The sequence below is a fragment of the Anarhichas minor genome, unplaced genomic scaffold, assembly GCF_050575085.1.
Source record: "Anarhichas minor isolate MPS153535 unplaced genomic scaffold, ASM5057508v1 ptg000062l, whole genome shotgun sequence".
In the NCBI taxonomy this organism is placed as follows: Eukaryota; Metazoa; Chordata; class Actinopteri; order Perciformes; family Anarhichadidae; genus Anarhichas; species Anarhichas minor.
In genome coordinates, this window is record NW_027466508.1 from 7,579,145 (window position 1) to 7,598,934 (window position 19,790).

Here is a 19,790-nt window from a genome sequence, read left to right on the forward strand (position 1 = left end):
GGGTTTTATTTTTGCCCGGCGATTGTAAGCGCGGACCGGGGAGCAAACTTTCTCGGATCAGAGTTTTTTTTCTTCTTCTTTAATCCACTGTCCTTCTTTCTCAACACATTCGTCACATTTGATTTCGAAGCTATTTGTTTGCTTCTTTTCCGATTCGTTCTTTGGATTTGGCCTTCTCTAACAACATCATTTCATAGTCGTGGTGTCTGGTATTTTGAAGATTTATCAAGTATTGCAAAGCAAAACACCCACACTCAGTCCGTCTCTCCTGAGTTGGCACACACACACACACACACACGCACACACACGCACACACACGTACACACATTATGTGGTGTGACAGAACGTCACATATTCAGAGTTTCACAGCAGGATGGTATTCCAGGACAGCAAAGAAAGCGATAATGTCAGTGCGCTGCTGGTTAACTCACTTTTTTTATCCGGTTTCTGGGACACAGAGCATGAAGGGTGTCTGTTTATGACATACACACACACATGCATACCATGCACACACACACACCGCTTACACAGACAACTTTGCCTCGAGACGACAAAGGCAAAAAAAACTCACACGTGACGAAAGATGCCCATAGACATGGCTGCCAGCATAGACAAAAGCTACGCTCTTCTGTGGATGCATGTGAGTTTTCTGTTTGACACATGGTTTGTGGAACCAGGAAGTGTGCCACACTGACTGACAGGATGTAGGATGATGTTGTGTTGGTGCTTCAATTATGCTTTTAGAGGTCACAGTCCCCTAAAATAGCTTTTGTTTTGTATGTTATTGAGCAACACATCTACTTGCAGGCTTTGTGAGCGCGTTGAGTCTTCATAACCTAGCGCTGCTATATTTAAATGGAGAAATCGTAAAATTCACAGAGTCAGCAGCGGAAAAAAATAAGAGAGAGCTTCCTCTCCAAACCGCCCACACTGCTTTCAGCCTTGTTGTGACTTGTTTGTCCGTCGTTGGAGGATTTCGGCTTCTTCCAGAACAATTGCACTTAAAAACCCCTCAGCTCCAGAGGATGGGAGCCGTTTACACGGCAACAGAGCTCAAAAACACAGAAAAAAAAAATACAAGTGGAGATGTGAGGCGGAAACTGGAAAAAATACTCCTCGCTCTCTCCCCCCCCCCCCCCCCTCTCTCTCTCTGTATGCATGTCAGGTGCACGCATGCTATTGTTACTTTCATCACTGGTGTGTGTTGTCATGTGCAGCTGTTTGCTCTCCAGTTATGGCGCTGTGTAGTGAGTTAGTGGAGTTAAGGCGGTGTGGAGCTACTCTTCACACGGAGCTCGTCTCTGATTTATTCTTAACATCTGTCTTTGGCAGGTGTGTGGAACCACAAGGTCCTCTCTCAGAGCCTGTGATGTAGCTATGATTGCAGGCAATGCGTGTGTGTGTCTGAGTATATGTGTGTGTGTGTGCATTTGTGCAAAACAACAGAGAGGGCCTTCCTCCACCCCCTCCTTGGGATGAGTCATATTTGAGCCCTGTGAAATCCAAGCCCCGTGTTTCATGTGTGTGAACAGACAGACCCTGAGCAGCGGTCCTGGTCCCGACTCCCTCTGGGGGCGGTGAGAGGGTGAGACGCGGCTATCAACAACAGGCCCAGGCAGCTTCGGTTTCAGCCTCACCACACCAGGAATCCACTCGTCGCGACACAGACGCGAAGACGCACACACACACCAGACACTAGGCATGCATTCACGTAGAGCCGAAGCCGTTCCCCTTCTCCCTCCTTAGCGCCACCTTAAATAATATCAGGTAACAGTAAGGGGGCTTTGTGATTGGTTCAACTATAAGGAAGTGTTAGGATCCAGAGGGCGGGCCATCGGATGTAGTTAGATAGTGTGACACAGCGTTGACACTCAGTTTAACACTCTGTGTGTGTGTGTGTGTGTGTGTGTGTGTGTGTGTGTGTGTGTGTGTGTGTGTGTGTGTGTGTGTGTATTTAAGGTCACGTGCATATCCACCTGTGAGAGTGTGATTGCAGTGCAGTAATGTCAAGGCCGGGGCTCGACACAGTCAACAATGGAGGCTCAAATATTGTGACTTTCCATGTGAAATCACACAGAGGAAGTGTGGTGACACAGGAAATGGGGCCGTGTCACAGGGAAAAAAAGGGAGATCTATTTTGTGGATATTCCGCACAGCATTTCAAAGCACCCCATCGCTGCTGTGACAAAACTCCTTTAAAGGCACAGCTGGACTTTTAAAAGGGTCTGCTACATTTGCCCCCAGGGGGGAGAGAAAGTGTCCTGGATGGAGCAGCAGAAAGCTGATACTGGCAAAGAATGGTAGAGGGAATTTTTCTCTTCCCCCCCCCCCCCCTCATTTATAGCACTCATTTGTTATCTTTTTATTCTGCATGTTAGGGCAACAGTGTCATATTTGCATCACAGATTGAACTGCAGCGAACAAAAACCTTTTCTCAGCCTTCGTAAATGATTTAGTTGAAAATAAAAAAAAATCCAAGCAGATGCAATAGCCTGTATGTCAAGGATCGGACAAACGACATCATTCGCTGAATCTTTTGGGAGCAGCTTGTCTTTCAGATAACAGAGCAGCAAGAACGAGAGAAAGAAGGAACAAACCGCGTGAAAGTAACATTATGCATGCCTCGAGGCAAACTGTGGTGACCGTCGTGTTGTACAGCTCTGGTCTTAATCCCGGCTCACTGGATTGTGAATTACCCTTGACTTGATGTCATTGAAAGCCCAGTCAGACACACAGTGGTCCTGTATTTGTGACATTGTGTTAAAATCCCTGCTCTTTTTTTGTAGCACTTCAAATCTTAACACACACACACACACACGCACACACACACACACACACACACACACAGGACCAATTCAACACACTACCTACTTTTCTGGCACTGTCAAAGGAACAAAAAGCTACTTAAACAAACATTTTAACAAGTGCACGGATCAGTGGAGCTCGTAGTTTAGACGGAGTATCAGTGGCCTGTTTATCATTCCCGATGCATGCTGAATTGGCACGTTGCTTTAACTTGTTACCTAAACATTTGGAAACAAGTGAAAGTGGCTTTGCTCTAGTTACACAGCTCGCCAGCTGTGAGGGTTTTTGGCAAGTTGTGTAACAATTGCAACACATTTCCTCCACTGTCATAAAAAACAGAACTCTCTCAGCAACGGATTTTATCAACGCGATCACAGAGTTATGGAGACAGAATATGTCGCGTTTTGGGGCTGACCTTGTGGTCCAGGACACGTATCCACAACGTCTCCGGTTTTGAGACCTGTTTGAACCTTTTGGTGCATGTGTCCCCCCCCCCCCCCAAAAAGAAGTAGTCCGTTTTGTAGTCTTGTAAATCCAGACAAGGCAGCTTTTCATCCCGTGATTATAGACCACTTCCATTATTGGGGGCAGCAAACATCATTACAAGGCTTCGTGTCACTGAAGTCAGTGAGCATCTCAGTGCTCAGCAAGAAAATTGTAGTGGAGAAATCTGTTGGATACAAACCAACATGGCTCTTTATAACTGTTTTTTATATATTTGATAAACTGATGACTCCTTGCTGCTGGCCCTTGTTTAATAAATGACTTTAGATCACTGTTTATGTTATAACCATAACCTTCACCTAATCACATCCCTCACCTTTCAGTCAACACTCATTTTAATACTCTTGTCTCTGGAATTTCCATAACAATAGCTAAAGATATTTAGTGATGAAATCACAGTAAACATATTATTGTAAATATGCTGTAATTGTGGATGGGTGTATCATTTTAACACATCGTGAAAGTGGCGCATTCCTCCATAAATACCACTATTGTTATCTCACTGTCGGTTCAAATCTAAGCTTTCCTCTTTATCTTCTGGTCCTGACTTCACTGACTCGTACAAACAACAGTTAAACTGATCACACAGGCCAGTCGGTCAGGCAACTATAGCACAGCTATATGTGCAGCTCAGTATTGACCCAATGAAATCCTAACAGTCGGTCGCCCCCAACAAAACAACATGTAGAATGCTTGCTGGGACTTCTGTGGAGTCTGAAAACAAGTAATGTGTACGTCGTTTTTTTTGTCGGAGAGCAGACGAGGAGTGTCGTCACACGAGCTCCGGGTTCGGGGAGCACCGCAGACGTGTACCGGCAAGTTTGGAATAAAGTGATGAGATCGTTGAAGAGTCGTCCTCCCCTACTTTTCTGTCTGAGGCGGTGGAGTGGGTGTGAACGCCAGGCTTCATTTGTCTGGATTTATCAGCTCGGTTGATCAGACTTACTAACCGTCACAGTTTACAGAGACTTCGCCCTGATATTTCATCATAAAACCTAAGCAAATACATTTTCTCTCTTCTGTGCTTTTCTCGCTGCTCTTGTGTAATTTGGATACGAATTAGTGCCCGACATCGAGGCTTACGTGTTACTGTCTGTTTATGTTTGCGCGTGTGAACCTGTGTGTTTGTGCGTGGGAATGCACATGTATGTGTAGTTTTTGTAACAGTACAAAGATGTCCCAAGGGTCCCCCCCCCCCCCCCCCCCCCCCCCCCCCTTTTTCTCATTACAAATGCTAATGTCACGTTAATGAAATCGGCTTACTTTAAGGTTTATAGCGTTGCCTACACTGAGAGATTTGGCCTTGACACTTCCCACATATTTCAAGTTGAATCACATTTCTTCCTGTGGGCATGCTATTCTGACATATTCTGAGTGAAACTTTTTGGAAAAGTTTGGAGCACGGTTGCCAAGCTTTGTCATCGTTGCAAAATGGTCCGGCCACAGGCTGCCCGGCACCCTGAGACGACTGTTAGCTTACAGCTACGGCGGTAATGGCTTCAGTGAGGGGCCGGCTAATCTAAACACTGTGTTAATGCGCTAGCAGCGGTTCGTAGAGTCACTCGCTGTTAATCATTGCTCAACAGAGAGCTTGTCAGGCACAACAGCACGCCAGAGAGTCAATCATGGTTATGGATTCCAGTTTTTTTTTAATGTTTATTATGCAGATGACATATTTAACAGCTGGGGTTTCTAATCACGTGGCCTCTCCAGTGAGCACCAACGGTCATATCATCAGCCGTGATTCCAAGGGTCAAACAAAGATGTGAGCAAACACACGTCTAAAGGCATTGGTTTGCCGTCAGTTACTAGATTGCCGATTCATAATGTCAAAACAAATCAAAGAGTAGAAAGCATTCTTTCAGAAGAAAAACCTGCAGTTTAAAGGTAAACCCAAATGATTTGTATTTGTTCCAGATTGTTCTGCCATTCAAACCATCAATCTTAGTCATTTCTCTCTCTTCAGTGTGATGGGTAGCATTTTGTAACCTTTCACTGGTGTTTTTCTTCCTTCTTTTTTTTTTGTAGCCCACTAAAGACATTTAAAGCCTTTAAAACAGAGTCAGAACAGAAGATTGTTCTCTGTAATTAAAAGCCAATTTTGTAAAGAATTGATTAGATTATGCTAATCAAGGGAGATAGTATCTCAAAAGCAGCGCGAGGGAAAGGAGATAGAGGGGAGTGCGAAGAGTGGAAGGGAGTGACAGTCCAGCCGCCATTACAAGCTGCTGATTTCTGCAGAGTGCTTCATAAAATGTCAGAGCGCTTTCTCCCTGAGCAAGACACTGAAAAATGGCAGCGCTGTGATGTGCTGGCACCTCACCTGCTGCACTGTGTATGTGAGAGAGAGAGAGAGAGAGAGAGAGAGAGAGAGGGGGGATTGGAGAGTATCAGTGTGTGTGCATCTCTGCGAGTGTGTACATGCCTGTGTGTGTGTGTGTGTGTGTGTGTGTGTGTGTATGTCCATGCTGGCCTCCCTCCCATGTTGCAGTGAAGCAGAACAGAGTGGCTGACTGCCCGCTGCTTTGCCTCCCTCTCTGTCAATACAACACCATTCTCCTCCAGCCAGTCATTTTCACAAGCTTAACATTAAGTAAAGCACCCGCTTCGAACAGAGGAACACAAGTGATTGACATATTGAGTTTAATGCGAGTGGATTTCCCCCCCCCTCTCATCAGCTTACGTCGCCAGATTGTTGTTCTGAATCCACTCCATAGCTTTTAAGACCGTCATCTGATTCCAGCGTCGTTGTGTGCGCACAGTAAACACCTATAACGTGTTGACTGTTTACCGCCTCATGTTAAGTGCATGTTTACCTCCATTTGCCATTTATCAATTTTGCCTTGTTTGTGTTGGAAGGAAAGCCAGGGTCCCTTAAATGAAGTCATTACGTGCAGGGGGGGGGCTATTAATGTTGATTTCAACGAAAGCAGGAAAGTTATTTTTTGTCTTTAAAAAGCAGAGTGTGAGAGGGGAGACCGGACGGGAGAAAGGTGCGAGGGTCATTTAGCGCTTTTACCAGATGAAAGAGACGAGCGCACAGAAAGTTGCAGGAAACTCAAAAGCCCCCGACAGATAGTATTGTTTGTGTTGAGCACTGCTGGAAAAAGCAAATGTAACAGTGAATATAGTAATAGTAATGCAAAAACTACTAGCAAGATCACCAGTTAATGTGTTCTTTCACGACGATTTAAGGCCGATTAATCACGGCCTTTTAAAATGTTACGGTTGATGACAGGGCGTTTCATTATCGATTCATTTTCCTGATCAATCCATTCATAATTTAATCTGCCCGTAAACCCAAGGTGGCATCTTCACACTACTTTATTTGTCTGACAAGTAGATACAAGTAGTATCCTTTAAGGTAGCCATAATAGTGCATTGAATTAAAATATGCTGCATTGCAGAGGTTAAATCTGTGAACTTTTGAGGGATATCTTCATTCTGGGCAGATTAGCAGTTTGGCCAGTGAAGAAGCAATATGGCTACCGCAGCTTTGTGTGGCTGAGGGGAGCAGTGAAAATTAGGGCCTGTGACTGTTCATGTGTTTTGTTTTTATTCTGTCCTGTTGAACACCACATTATGTGCGCCAGGAACGGTGTCAAACTGGGCTCTTTCAACGGGTCGTCACGAGGAAGCTATTCCTGCCATTGCGCCTCTTATCAGAATTCTGTCACATCTGCACAGTGATGTCAGTTATCTGCAGCGAGTGAAGTTTCAGTGGAACAGAACAGACTCTAAATGGTTTCTTCCCATGGAAGAAATGGACAGAGGGGGCTCCAACAATTGCTCAAGCAAGGCTCGCCGCTCTCTGGCTATTCCATTGTTCTGTCACTGTCAGTTTGTATCGCCATTTGACATGCATGTCATTTGCATTATGCATATCTGGAGTACTGCGCTCATTCCCGCCATCCCCCCCCCCCCCCCCCCCCCCCTCCCTCTCTCCTGTTTTCCTTGATACTCCCTGATAACCGATGCTATTTCCTGTTATTCCGTTTTATGTATTTTTGTATTTCCTGCATTTATTTAAATATGTGCAGTTCGCAGAGTGGGGGATATCTTATTTAGATTTAAACAGGAAATCACTCTCAGCTATTGTAATCCGTGCTTTATATCAGAACTTTTGTGTGATTTGATTCCACCTGATATGAGCTCAAAATAACACACTATAAATAAATAAGATAGTACATAATTTAAGATATTTATTTATAAAACAAAGTCATGTTTTTTTTTGTTCAATTGTAGGGATTTCTTATGTTTTATGATAAAATACATGCTGTCAAGTCATTCCAGTGAATCATATAAATAGGACTGCAGCAACACATTTTCAGTAGTAATGTAGAGAACCTTTTGAGATTACGTGTATTCTTTTAATACATTTGGATATTTTGGATATCTAGTTACAGCAACATTTGTCCCTTGAGATGCAAGAAAGAAGACTTGTGATGTCCAAAAGAAAATGTTAGCAGCTGAAACACTTTAAGTAATTGTTGCTTTAATGCAGATTACCAATCTGGGCAATCTCACTGGAAGAAATAAGAATTAAAAATTGCATTCTCAGTTCATTTGGTACTGCAAATGCCTTGTTAAATACTAGGGAATTTTAGTTGCTACGTGGGATGTATTTTGTGAAGTGAGTTGTGGGCCTAGTATCTAAGATCAATGTTTTTAAGGCCTCAGGGTATATTTTTTTTGCAAATCATCAGATTCCGGCTCTTTGCATCGTGTTACATACAGCGAAGCTGTGTTGTGAAAATTGGACCCGTGCAAATGTAAAATAATACAGTCTGTAATCTAAATGGTAATTAACCTCAACAGGCATTGGCTTACCACTCACCGTGCCTCCGATGCATCTGGTGAGTGTGTACGTGTGTGTGTGTGCGTGCGTCTGTGTGTGTGTGTGTGTGCATGAATGTATGTGGTATTCTCTCAAGCATCAAGACGGTGTTATTCTGTGCCTCCAAACAGCTCCAAAGTCATTATGGACTCTTGTAGACACACGCAGCGAGTGGCGAGCAGATCTGGTTCAGTCTGCAGAAAACCCATAATGAGCAGTGAGACTGGCAGATGAGTGTGAGTGGCTAGCAGAGGGAGAAGGGCAGATTCATCAGGGATGATTGCCTGATGCACACTTCTGCTTTTTTGATGTGAAGACCCTGCTAGGTTACCATGGGGAGAATAATTAGCTCTGGCTGGATGCAGATGCGAATGAGCATAAGAGATGGAGGGGGGGGGGGGGGGGGTTCTTACTTTATGATACTTGTGCTCGTGTGCACACAGATGCACATCGACTTTATTTTTCTCGCAAACCGCACGCACACAGACACACACTCACTACCGGCTCATTCTCTTCTATTTATGGCCAGGAAATGGGAGTAGTGCTGTGTCTGGTTGAGCTGAGTAACACTATTCTGCCACACGTAGGTTTTTGACATCAAACACAAGTGACAAGCCTATCCTATTCCTCTCCTACCGAGTCATCACCATGTCCCAAAATCACATTATTGTCACTGGGAGAGACGGATGGTGAGTAGGGGTGTTGATTCCAGCCTTTGGCATCTACAGTATGCATGAAGAGGCAAATAAAGCCATTTGGCGAGAGCCGATTTCATGTCATTTTAAAAATATACAGAATGCGTGTGGCGTGCCATTTGGTTTTTATATTTTATCTAAAGCCTCTTACAGCGGCATGGATATACACACGGCCGTGTTTTTACGACAGGGCCAAGTGAGCACCGAGCCGGAGACTCTCCAATGCTAACGCTACGCTCCTCCATTTGCGACACACAGGACCGTATCATTACCTTTTTGCACTGGCAGGCGGTAAGCAGCTCTAGTGTGGTAAGCTCCAGTGTTACATGAAGGCAGGCAGTGGTGTGGCTGTGTGTAATAAGACCTGTGGCCAGCACCACTGCCAAGGCGAGCTGAGGCGGGGTGAGAGATGGTGCCCATCCCCTACATGCCCCGCTCTGCCATCTGTCACCGGGCAGGAGAAGAGCCGAGGGAGGGGCCTGAGTCACTCCAGTCGTTGTCACCTAGACGGTCCACACTCTGGCACGCCGTCCCTTTGTGCTCCTTTCAGGCCTCGGCTCAACCCACTGTTCAGTTTACGAGGCGCTCGCGCAGTTTCGCAAGTATCCTGTTTGATATGGCGGCTCAGTGATTCAGCATAGATCTTTCATTTCATGAATCAGAATCTGACTTCACTAGAGCATTTTTCCAAAGTGTCACAAAGTACTACAGTGATAAATAAAATAGAGCTGGAGCGATTAGCCGATTAGTAAAGTCAATTAAAAGTGTCAAACATTGCCCGGTTCCAGCCCTCTCAAATGTTAGGATTTTGGTGTTTTTCCTTGTCTTATCTGATAATACACCGAATATCTCTGGGTTTTGGACTGTTCATTTGACAAAAAAAGGAATTTGATGACTTCTTGGGCTTTGACAAATTGTGATGGGACTATTTTCACACATTTTTTGACATTTTAAGGGACCAAATGATCAATCAACAGAACAAATCCTACTGTTTCTGTTTCTGACTCTGCAACCAGCATGAGCTCACAGAGTTCATACTGTCTCTTTAAATGTTCTGCACATTGATGTTTGACTCTGGACAAAGGTTGTCACTTAATTTTTTTGCCAAGACGCCTGGTTATGTCACTTCCTGGCTGACGGTGTGCGAGTGTGTGTGTGTGTGTGTGTGTGTGTGTGCGTGTGCAGGGAGGGGGAGGGATGAAGGGAGGAGAAAAAGGGGTCAAGCAAGCTTGTGCGTGCACTCTGCTGTAATCTTACTCAGTTAGCGTTCATTGCCAACAAGCATGCAAAGTACAAACATCCACGTCCATATGCGCATCTCGTGTCTGCGAACACACCCACACCCACACACGACACACAACACAAAGAGATGGGAGGTTCAAACTGTGTGCCTGAGCAACTGTAAGGTCAGAAATAATGAAGACATGTTGTTGCTGACTCAGTCAGTGTCAGTGCTCTCACTTTTACAAACACAACTGCAACCGAACGTACCTTTCTCTCTCTGTGTGTGTGTGTGTGTGTGTGTGTGTGTGTGTGTGTGTGTGTGTGTGTGTGTGTGTGTGTAGTGCCATTCAGTAATGAGTGATTCATGAGAACTGACTGACAGTTTGTCACCTGGTAACCAGAGGAGCTTCTGGATACAAGATACAATCAATTCTCAGAAAGAACCTCATTATTTACTGGAAGTGGTAATATAAAAACAAGTCAATATGTTTGTTCAGAGCAAAGTGCAAAAAAAAAAAGAAAGAAAGAAAGAAGAAAAGCAGGGACTCTCTCGCACGCTGATTAAACAAGAAGGGCTAATGGTGGATAACTCCTTCTGATCCTCCTCCTCCTCTTCTTCACCAGCAACTTTCATCGTGACACACTTGCTATGTTGACATTTCTCTTGTGAGCTGCTCGGAGCAGCACAACAAGCTAAATAGAGGACTGTGTTTAACACAGTTGCGGATCACAGTAAAAGGCGAGGAGTAAGAGATCCGGAGGAGAGAGAGAGAGAGGGATAGTTACGGAAGCGTGCGACCTAACAGTCTTTTGTCGGGCCGCGGCGAGGAGAGGAAAAATAAAGAGAGAGAGAGAGAGAGAGAGCTGGGAGCCACCGTGTGTCTTTGAATGGGGTCAGGGCATCATGGGGAATAATGCATTTCCCTTCACTTGCGCCAGGCGCTCCTTCCATTACGGCTGGAGAAGAGACATTGTGTCCACACTCTGATTACCACTGATCCATGCTGATGACTCTGTTGGCGGATTATCTCAGTTAGTATCAGCCATCTGTTACTGTGTGTGTGTGTGTGTGTGTGTGTGTGTGTGTGTGTGTGTGTGTGTGTGTGTGTGTGTGTGTGTTTCTCGTGTGTGTGTTGAAGGGGTGCGAAGGAAAAGGGGCAGGAGTGAGACACACAGGGGGTTGAATAGTTTGAGGCTGTGACACACACACACACACAGACACACACACACACACACACACACACACACACACTCACACACACTTCTATAGGCACATGTATTGGCAGTCTTTTGTAAAAACTACTGCGCGCAGCACCATCGCATGTACACAGACACACAAACAGCACAGAACATGTGCATGATGTGAGGCCACATACCAAGCAGCACAGGCCATTACGCCGCCGCCCAATGCACGCACTCCATCCCTCCTTCATACAAATCCTGCCCTCCTTTCACACGACACTGACATGTGAAGGCTCCTATGTGAAGGCCACATGCAATCATAAAGAAACGCAGGGCTGTTTATAGCCGCACTATCTCCTGAAGGGGCCGCTGCGTCCAGCCACCATTAGCTGCATGCGCTGACAGCTGGGCCGCTGTGGCGTAGTTGCGGACGTGACTCTGAATCCGGCGCTGGAAACACATCTTATAAATCATAGTTCAGCCATTAGCATAAATTCTCCCTCTCCTTGCATCTGCGGGACCTGCTGTTTCTGTTTGCACCGCTCCGCGTTGATTGGTTGCTGTTGTTTCGAGTCAAATTGATTTAGCCGTTCACGGAGATTATAACGCTCGCCTTATACCGCTACTGTGGCGTGCCGTTAATTACCTATAAAATCAAGCTAATTCTGATGCTAAATCCATTTTAATTTCTCATAATTAAGTCAGGATTGGATCCTTAAATACCTTGGCGCTCCATTATTGTTGCAATCATTGTTGTGGCGTGTGCATTTTGGTGGTGCATTGCTAGGCTCAATCTTATTATTGTTATTAGATTTAATTGCGCTAAGTGATCAGTTTGCAGTTGTCGGAGGAAGATGGACTTGCAGCGCAGTCGTTTTTTTGTCTCTCCCCCTGCTGTCCTTCCTCTCTCCCATCTCTCATCCCAGAAAGAGACCCTTTGAGAGATTGTGAGAGATGAGAGGAGATGAGGGGGAGGGTAGCTCTGCTTTACACCTCTGCAAAAGGAGGGATTGCTTTTTTGTTGTTTGTTAGGGGGGGAAATCAATTCTGTTCACATCATCACGTTTTGACAAGGCGAGACATTAAGTGCAGATATTGAGAAACGACAGGAATGGTTTACAGCCTGTCCTTCATCTTCTCCACTCTTTTCATTTCTTCTGTCTTTTTTTTTCTCCCCCCCCCTCCTCCCCACACAACAAAATCAGAGTGTATTGTCTTGCTTATCCCTTTTCCACCTCAATCTCGCTATCTCTTGCTCTCCCTCTTCCTCCGTTTTTTTTCTTCCTTCGCTGTGAAAAGGTAGGAAATGATCCGCTTCACTTGCCAGCTGACACCACATAAGCTCGCTCGTCCTCTGAGACGCGAGCCTTTTGTTTTCGTGTGCATTATGATAATTATGAAGGGCCACAGCTCCTCTCCGTTTTCATCACACTTCTAATGATACTTACATTTTCTGCTCAGAATCAGCCACAGAAAGATCCGTCTTTTTTTCCCCTCTTTTTTTCTTTTTTCTTCTTCTTTTTTTTCACCCTAACCTGACATTTAAAGGGTGACAGCCGGAGTGAAAGAGCAAACAGTGTGACAGCCATTCATGCAACAAAATGTGGCAGAGAGGTATAGCAGTTTTTGGTTAATATTACAATAAAAACACTTCGTCTTCACTCAGGCAGACTTTTTAGTCTTGTAACTAATGTGCACGTTCATTCATTCACCGTTCAGGATGATAATTTGGCTCTTTAACCCACATCCTGTCACCCCGCATGAGAGGCCGCTGGAAGGACCTTTGACCTTGCTCATAATTACACAACCACCATCTTTTTCACTGCAGCAGTCGGCAGTCATGGCTGCCCAAGTCCGGTGGCACACCAGCCTCCTCCTCCCTGTGGACTGCAGCAGGTTTTCTTGTCATCCGCGCCTCTCCCTCTCTCCCACTCTCCCTCTCTCTTGTCAGTGTTGCTCCTGGCGAAAGGCTGATACTTGATATTCAGAGGATAGCAGCTTTTGTCTCAGAGATTTAATCAGTGGCTCTGCTCCCACTGCAGAGGAGAGAGGGAGGAAGGGTGGCGGAGGGGTGGCAGGAGAGAGGGAAGGAAAAGAGAGAGAGATGGAGGCAGAGACTGTTTATGTGTAATGACACAATAACAAAGCCTGCCTGTAAAACACAATCTGCAAACTGTGCTTTTGAAGGGGATTTTCAGTCCTGGATTAGTGTCAGGCAGAGGGATATGGAAAAGGAGAAGAGGGGGGTAAAAAAAAAAAAGTCAGGTTGATGTGATAGACAGGGGAGGTGATTTTGTGTGTGTCTGTCTGCAGCGGGGGCTGAAGTGTGTAAGTCTGCGTTCGCGCGCGCACGCGTGTGTGTGTGTGTGTGTTTTGCGTGCAAATTCATGTGTTTTGAAACTGTTTGGTATTTATTTGGCTGCACAAGTTAGCGGCTGTGTGGGCACAGCCACATCATGTTCTCAGTTGATTCAAGTTGAATAATGTAGGTAAAATATGAGGACGCAGAATGGCCAAATGTTTCTTGTGAGGGTTTATGTTGTTGCTTGGTTGATAATGGGCTGGCACGGCGACTCTGTGAGACTGATAATGGAAAGCTACCGTGTTGGTTAATGCACCCATCATCTAAAAGCCTCTCCATTTAGTTCTTGTTGAAACTGAAAGGACTCGGGGAGAAATGTTGTCTTTAAAGGCCTCAAAGAGCTCTTAAAATTGAAATGTAAATTGAGTTGTAAAGGGATCCTGTTTGACAAACACAGATTTGTGTGTGTGTGTGTGTGTGTGTGTGTGTGTGTGTGTGTGTGTGTGTGTGTGTGTGTGTGTGTGTGTGTGAGAGTTTGTTTGAGAGAATGACAAAAAAAAGTGAAACATTTTGCTCTTTGAATCTCCCCCAAACATCCCACTTCGACCTCAAGAGCGAGTTCTCGGTAAAAGTGAAGTCTTGATGCAGAACTCATTCTCAGCGCTGGCATTTTCTTGCATCAAAATGTGCTTTGTTGTCCGGAACCAGAGTCTTTAAAGACGTCATCCTCCTTCTTACCCCCATATAGAATCAATGGAGGCTGGGAGCCAGTGAGCATGGCTAAATAGAAATATTGTTCAGGGGAAGTGAGATGTGAAAGTAAAAGTGTCAGGAGATGTGTGTGTGTGGGTGTGTGTGTGTGTGTGTGTGTGTGTGTGTGTGTGTGTGTGTGTGTGTGTGTGTGTGTGTGTGTGTGCGTGCGCTTGCGTGAACACGTTGTGTAAGTGTGACACTATGCATTTGTGTGTGTGTGTGTGTGTTTTTTTGAGTGTTCGGGCGGGTGTGCTTTGCTATTGTAACCCCGCTGATTGGATTGTGTTTGACAGATATGGAGTCTGGAGAGCGGCTGGCCTCCCCTGCGCCCACCCTGTCTGCTGCTCGCACCTCCTCCCCTGCGGCCTCTTCCTCCTCCTCCTCTTCGTCCTCTGCATCATCCCCTGCTCCCCACTCTAAGAGCAGCCTGGCCCCGAGCCCCTCGGCGCTGGGATCCAACCTCAGCACCTCTGGTAAGAAACGCTTTTTTCCTCCCTCTGTCGATCTTCCGTCTCTTCAAAAAAAAAAAACCACATGTACAGAAGAGAGAGAGAGAGAAAAAAGTACCAGCCGCAGATTGCAAACATTTTCAATACAGCCATAAAAAAACATGCCAAATATGGTCACCTTCATGCCTCGATAGCATTCAGAATCCTCTTCATTTCCTTACCATGAAGAATGAGTTTCCTCCAGTATTAATTATACAGTTATTTTGCCTGTGTGAATACACCTCTCTCCCAGCTACAAGGATTTATTTATTTTTTTCCTGACAGCTTGGTTTGCAATTGAAAAGCTGCTGCATTAATGAATCCCAAACAATTAGGGGGCTCTTTTGTGTGAGAAACACACACATGCTTCGCCATGTCTCCTGACAACCTTCAGCTCTCCGGCTCCAGCTGCCTCAGAGTCAGGCTCAGCACGACACTTGTGCATGCATTTGCGTGTGTGTGTGTGTGTGTGTGTGTGTGTGTGAGAGAGAGAGAGACAGAGAGAGAGACCTTCTGCCTGCATGATTTAACATTTGTCAGCCACTCAGTGTCTAGTCAGCCCTGTCCAGCTTCCAGCCTCTTTTCTATGTATTGGTCAAAGCCATTAGGCAAAGAGGAGTGTGTATATTTGTGTGTATGTGTTTGTATCTCTGTGTGCTTTTCAGATATCCCTTGTGAGAGCGAGTGAATCATTTGCTCATGCTCTCCTTCCCCTCATTTCTTAATGTCTTGCTGTTTTTTCATAAGCCCCGCTGTACACACACACACACGCTCACAAAAAAAAACCAAGATCGCGCTGAGCAGGGAATAGCATATTCTCCCCGAATGTTGTGTTTTCTGTCTGTTACGAGAAGATGAAGGAGAAAGCAAAATAAAGCCCCTTGTTTTGTCCTCCAACTCCTCAGTGTTGCCCCAAAGAAGAAGCCATTAGGAGCATCTCCTCCTTATGCATTATACATCCCTCTTATCCCTCTGTGCCATTACGTGTGCTCAGATTTTCTAGATAAGCGATTTTGGACTGAGCGTCAAATGAAATGCTGAGAGGCAGGCTGTTAGCTCTGAACTTCTGCTGCGCTGTGTGTGCGTATTTGTAAGCAAGCCAACCTCTTTCCGATGTCATACCTCGTTCATCGTGTGGACTTGTAATGCAAATACTATACGATGTACAATACTGTATGTATACACAATCACATTCACAAATAAGCCAAACAAGTTGAAGTATTCCTTGGCTTTCCCAGAGCCAAGTACTCTAATTAAAAGGAAAAACATTCTCAAACCAGATCAACAAGAATATGTCAAGTGAACTGTGCAAGCAGGTAACATCAGTAGTTACGTATTGCAACGATATAGTGTAATCACAGACTGTGAAGGCGTTGATTCAAGGTCCTTTGCCAACGTGCCAATCTGAAGAAATCTGAAGAACATATGAATGAGCACGGACTCAGTGTGTGTGTGTGTGTGTGTGTGTGTGTGTGTGTGTGTGTGTGTGTGTGTCTGTTTGTGCACGCGTGTGTCATTGATGAGGATATCACTTGGAGAATAAAAGCCGATCGGCGCTTGTAGCACTCTCTTCTTCTGGGATCAACTCACGGATGCAATTAACTTAAATCTGTCTGTGGAAATTTGATTGACTGCAACAAACAACAAATTAATCCCCCTTCGGCAGCATCCAAACATGAAAAAAGCAGGCGGTGCAGTTTGTCAGAGTGGAGGAAGGATTGAAACAGAATGAGAGAGAGGGAGAGAGAGAGAGAGAGAGGGAGAGAGAGAGAGAGAGAGAGTGAGGAGGAGAGAGCAGGTAATCCTAGGTATGTCTTTCCCGTGCTTCTCTCTCGCCTCAAATTTTTAGATTTAATTATTCGCCTTCTGGAAGCCTGCATTAATATTGAAAAGGCGTTTGCAGATGCCTAGAAAGGAGAGGGGTGTGCGCGCGGGGTAGGGGGAGAGGTGGGCACCCCAGGCATAAGTGAATGCTGTGGCTGGCCTTTCTGGGGGTTGCATTGCAGTCGTTTATCTTCGTATCCGCTAGCTGACGCTGGCAAGGCGGCCTCTACATATTCAACATATTCTAATGACATTCAAAAGGCAGATCTTGCTGTCTTGTGGTGGAGAGAGAGGGGGGGGGGGGGCCTTGAAGCCAACACAAAAGGGGCTATACTCTCATACGTCACACCGCTGGCACGCCGGTGGGGCTTGCGTTTTCTCGCCACATTGCCACAAACGGTTTGATTCTCACTTTAAATATAGTCTCAGAGATGCCTCTGCAGAATCGTGTTGATTAACCGCCTTCCTCAGTGTTTCAGCAGAGCATACACAACTGGCCCCCACTCTGTAAAGTCTCCCTCTGGATAATTACATCCCAGACTGCATTAGTTGAGACAACACTGAGCTCCGGTGTCACTCTGTTTTACATTTCTGTGGTGTGTGCAAGTGTATAGTAGTTTGACATTTTCATCTACACCATGCACAACGCTTTCCTTTTCTTCAGTCATCACTTTTTTTTTTTTTCTTTGCATGTGTATTACCTGGCTTATGCAGAGGCACCAAGCAGGCCTGCTCTCCTTTTTCTGGAAGAGAAATTGAATTTGCATGAAATATGCTCACACCAAATTGCATCTGACTCTGGGAGGAGGTAATACGTGGCAGTCGCCCCTGCCAGAAATGATTGTGCTCAGGAAAACGCTAGACGATGATGATGTTGATGAAGTATTCTTCTGTGCGGAAATTGAATGGCAAAAAAGGATAGAAAGAGGTTCTCTTTTTACACCTTATGCACGCACTTCTTTTTTCTCACCGACACTATGCGGTCTTTGCCCCATAGCGCATGCAGCATGTTCTGACACCGTCTAAACTGAAGAAATATCAATACACAAACATGTGTGCTGAAATTCTGTACAGAACAGAACAGCATCACACTGAAGCAGTCGTCAGTCATGCTCAGAAACAGTACGGCTGCCCTCTGAAATGAGGTGCATTTTGCACTCAGTGAAAGCTAAATTTGAAGTTAATTCTTACACAAATAGAAGACTTCGTTCTGTATTTAATTCTTCTATAGTCGACACTTTCAACAGCTGTTTATATCTAGTTTTTTTACGCCCTGATGGGCCTCACATGAAAAGAGCTCAGCGAGGTAATTTGTGAACAGCGTTCTCGGTCTACACACATAAACATATACAAAACTAACAGTAGGGCAATGAGTTGTGCTAAAGGTGCAATAAACAGCTGTCACATCAGCTGTAGGAACATGTCAAAATTGCACTTAATGGAAGAAAAGTGTTTTTTTTAGTTTTTTTTAGATACGTACAAATAGTAAAATGAAGTATTTTTAGAAACTAGAGTTCACCTCTTGTATGGAAATCATTATTTAATCCTGTGGTATAGGACTGTTATATCAGAACCTAAACTGAAACAGTAGCTTGAAACAACTAAACACCACTAAATACTAACAACTTCCCACAAGAAAATGGCCAGTGTGTTGTCGTACACAACTACTTGTTATGGATTGCATTTCATTTGAAAGTATTTGAACACGTCCTTCTTGGTTTGGATCTCTCTCAGGCCGTCTGTTTGGGGTGGGAGGAGAGCAGCCCTTTATTGGCTCCACATTGTCAAGTGCCTTCCCTCTGGTCAGCCACCCAGCCTTCGGAGCCCTCTACACTGCCGGAGCAGGCAGGCCCGAGTTCGGAGGTCTGGGTTCCCTGGGCATGTCAGCTGCTCTGGCTGCCCACCCCCAGCTAGGAGCTCTCTCTGGTAAGACGAAAGACTTTTGAGTTTTGGGTTCAATTGACTAAATGGGAATGGATCATTAATTCTCCTCTCCTCTCCTCTCCTCTCCTCTCCTCTCCTCTCCTCCCCCCCCCCCCCCCCCCCCCCCCCCCCGCCCGTCCAACAGAGTGGTGGCGAGCCGCTGAGGCCCATGGACGGGGAGCTGCTGCCTTTCTCCCCTCTTTCATCACTTTCCCTCCCTTCTTCAGCCCTCACATTCAGCCCAACCACAGCGCCAGTCCTGTTCAGATCAGGATGCCCGGCAAGAATAGCCATGCCCCACCTAAAGGTACAGCCCTCCCCTGAAGACCCATTCATTTGATCCTCACAGTTACATTGCGAACACAGAAAATTGGTTATTGTAATAGACATAGCAGGAGAGAAGCAGGGGACAAAGGAGCATTTCAATTTGTTTCAAATGAAACATCAACATACCCTTATAGTAATATCATCAAGTGTTAAGTGAGTGTTGAAGTATGTGAATTAATCTGTTACTTTTCTAAGAGGCATTTCTTTGTCCCTCCTCTCCAACCAACTCTGTGTCTTCTTCTTCCACCACCTAAATCCACTTTGTCCTATGATGAGATTTCTCCTTTTCAAGACAGATTTAATGACTTTCAGCACTCACTTAGTGATTCTGTCAACACCCCCCCCTCCCCCCGTGTTCCCTCTCGTAATCTCTGTTTCTTGCACTCTTTTAATTTCACAGTATCTTTTAATTTATCTTTTATTATGTAAACCAGTCATGTTGGACTTGTGCCTTGCGCAGCCAGCATGTGTGATGAGATACACATATAAATCAATATTTTTATTAGCCTTGTTCCATTCTGCAGTTAGTTCCAGATATTTCATTATCCCGCGTAGCAAAGTTCTCTGGAAGAGATGGAGCTGATTATTAATACGGCAGATCTGGTTTGTGTTTCCAGGGGTGAATGGGGCAGTAAATGGCAGCGGGGTCTATCTTCCCACCGCACAATCAGGGAGCTTTTCTGCGAGTCCGGCTCCTGTCCAGGCATCGAGCAAGCCAACCAAAAATTCAGATCCTTCTAACAGTCACCGCAGCAGCCCTCAGAGCAATCCAGCAGAGTTGGCGGACAAGCCGATCCCCAAAACTAAAGAGAAGGTCAGTACTGAGACTTAGTTCATCCCTCAGTTTTAAAAAGACGGGACACATGAAATGCACAAGTAATGCATTGTATACAGTGTGCCTGATTCTTGCTTCTTTTTTTTCTCTC

At 45.2% G+C, this 19,790-nt stretch overlaps 1 protein-coding gene across 29 annotated transcripts in view; it reads left to right on the forward strand.

Annotated features, from left to right (window-relative positions):
- The window catches only part of baz2ba (bromodomain adjacent to zinc finger domain, 2Ba), a 63,515-nt gene that overhangs the window by 20,082 nt on the left and 23,643 nt on the right, over positions 1 to 19,790 (forward strand). For 28 of the 29 annotated variants that reach the window (XM_076077838.1, XM_076077837.1, XM_076077831.1 and 25 more), the window contains 4 exons: positions 14,596 to 14,775; positions 18,349 to 18,540; positions 18,683 to 18,844; positions 19,482 to 19,678. In XM_076077838.1, coding sequence (XP_075933953.1) covers positions 14,598 to 14,775; positions 18,349 to 18,540; positions 18,683 to 18,844; positions 19,482 to 19,678 — 729 coding nt within the window. In that variant the 5' untranslated portion in view covers positions 14,596 to 14,597. The remainder of the gene's footprint in view (positions 1 to 14,595; positions 14,776 to 18,348; positions 18,541 to 18,682; positions 18,845 to 19,481; positions 19,679 to 19,790) is intronic. The other variant, XM_076077839.1, reaches the window with a different exon arrangement.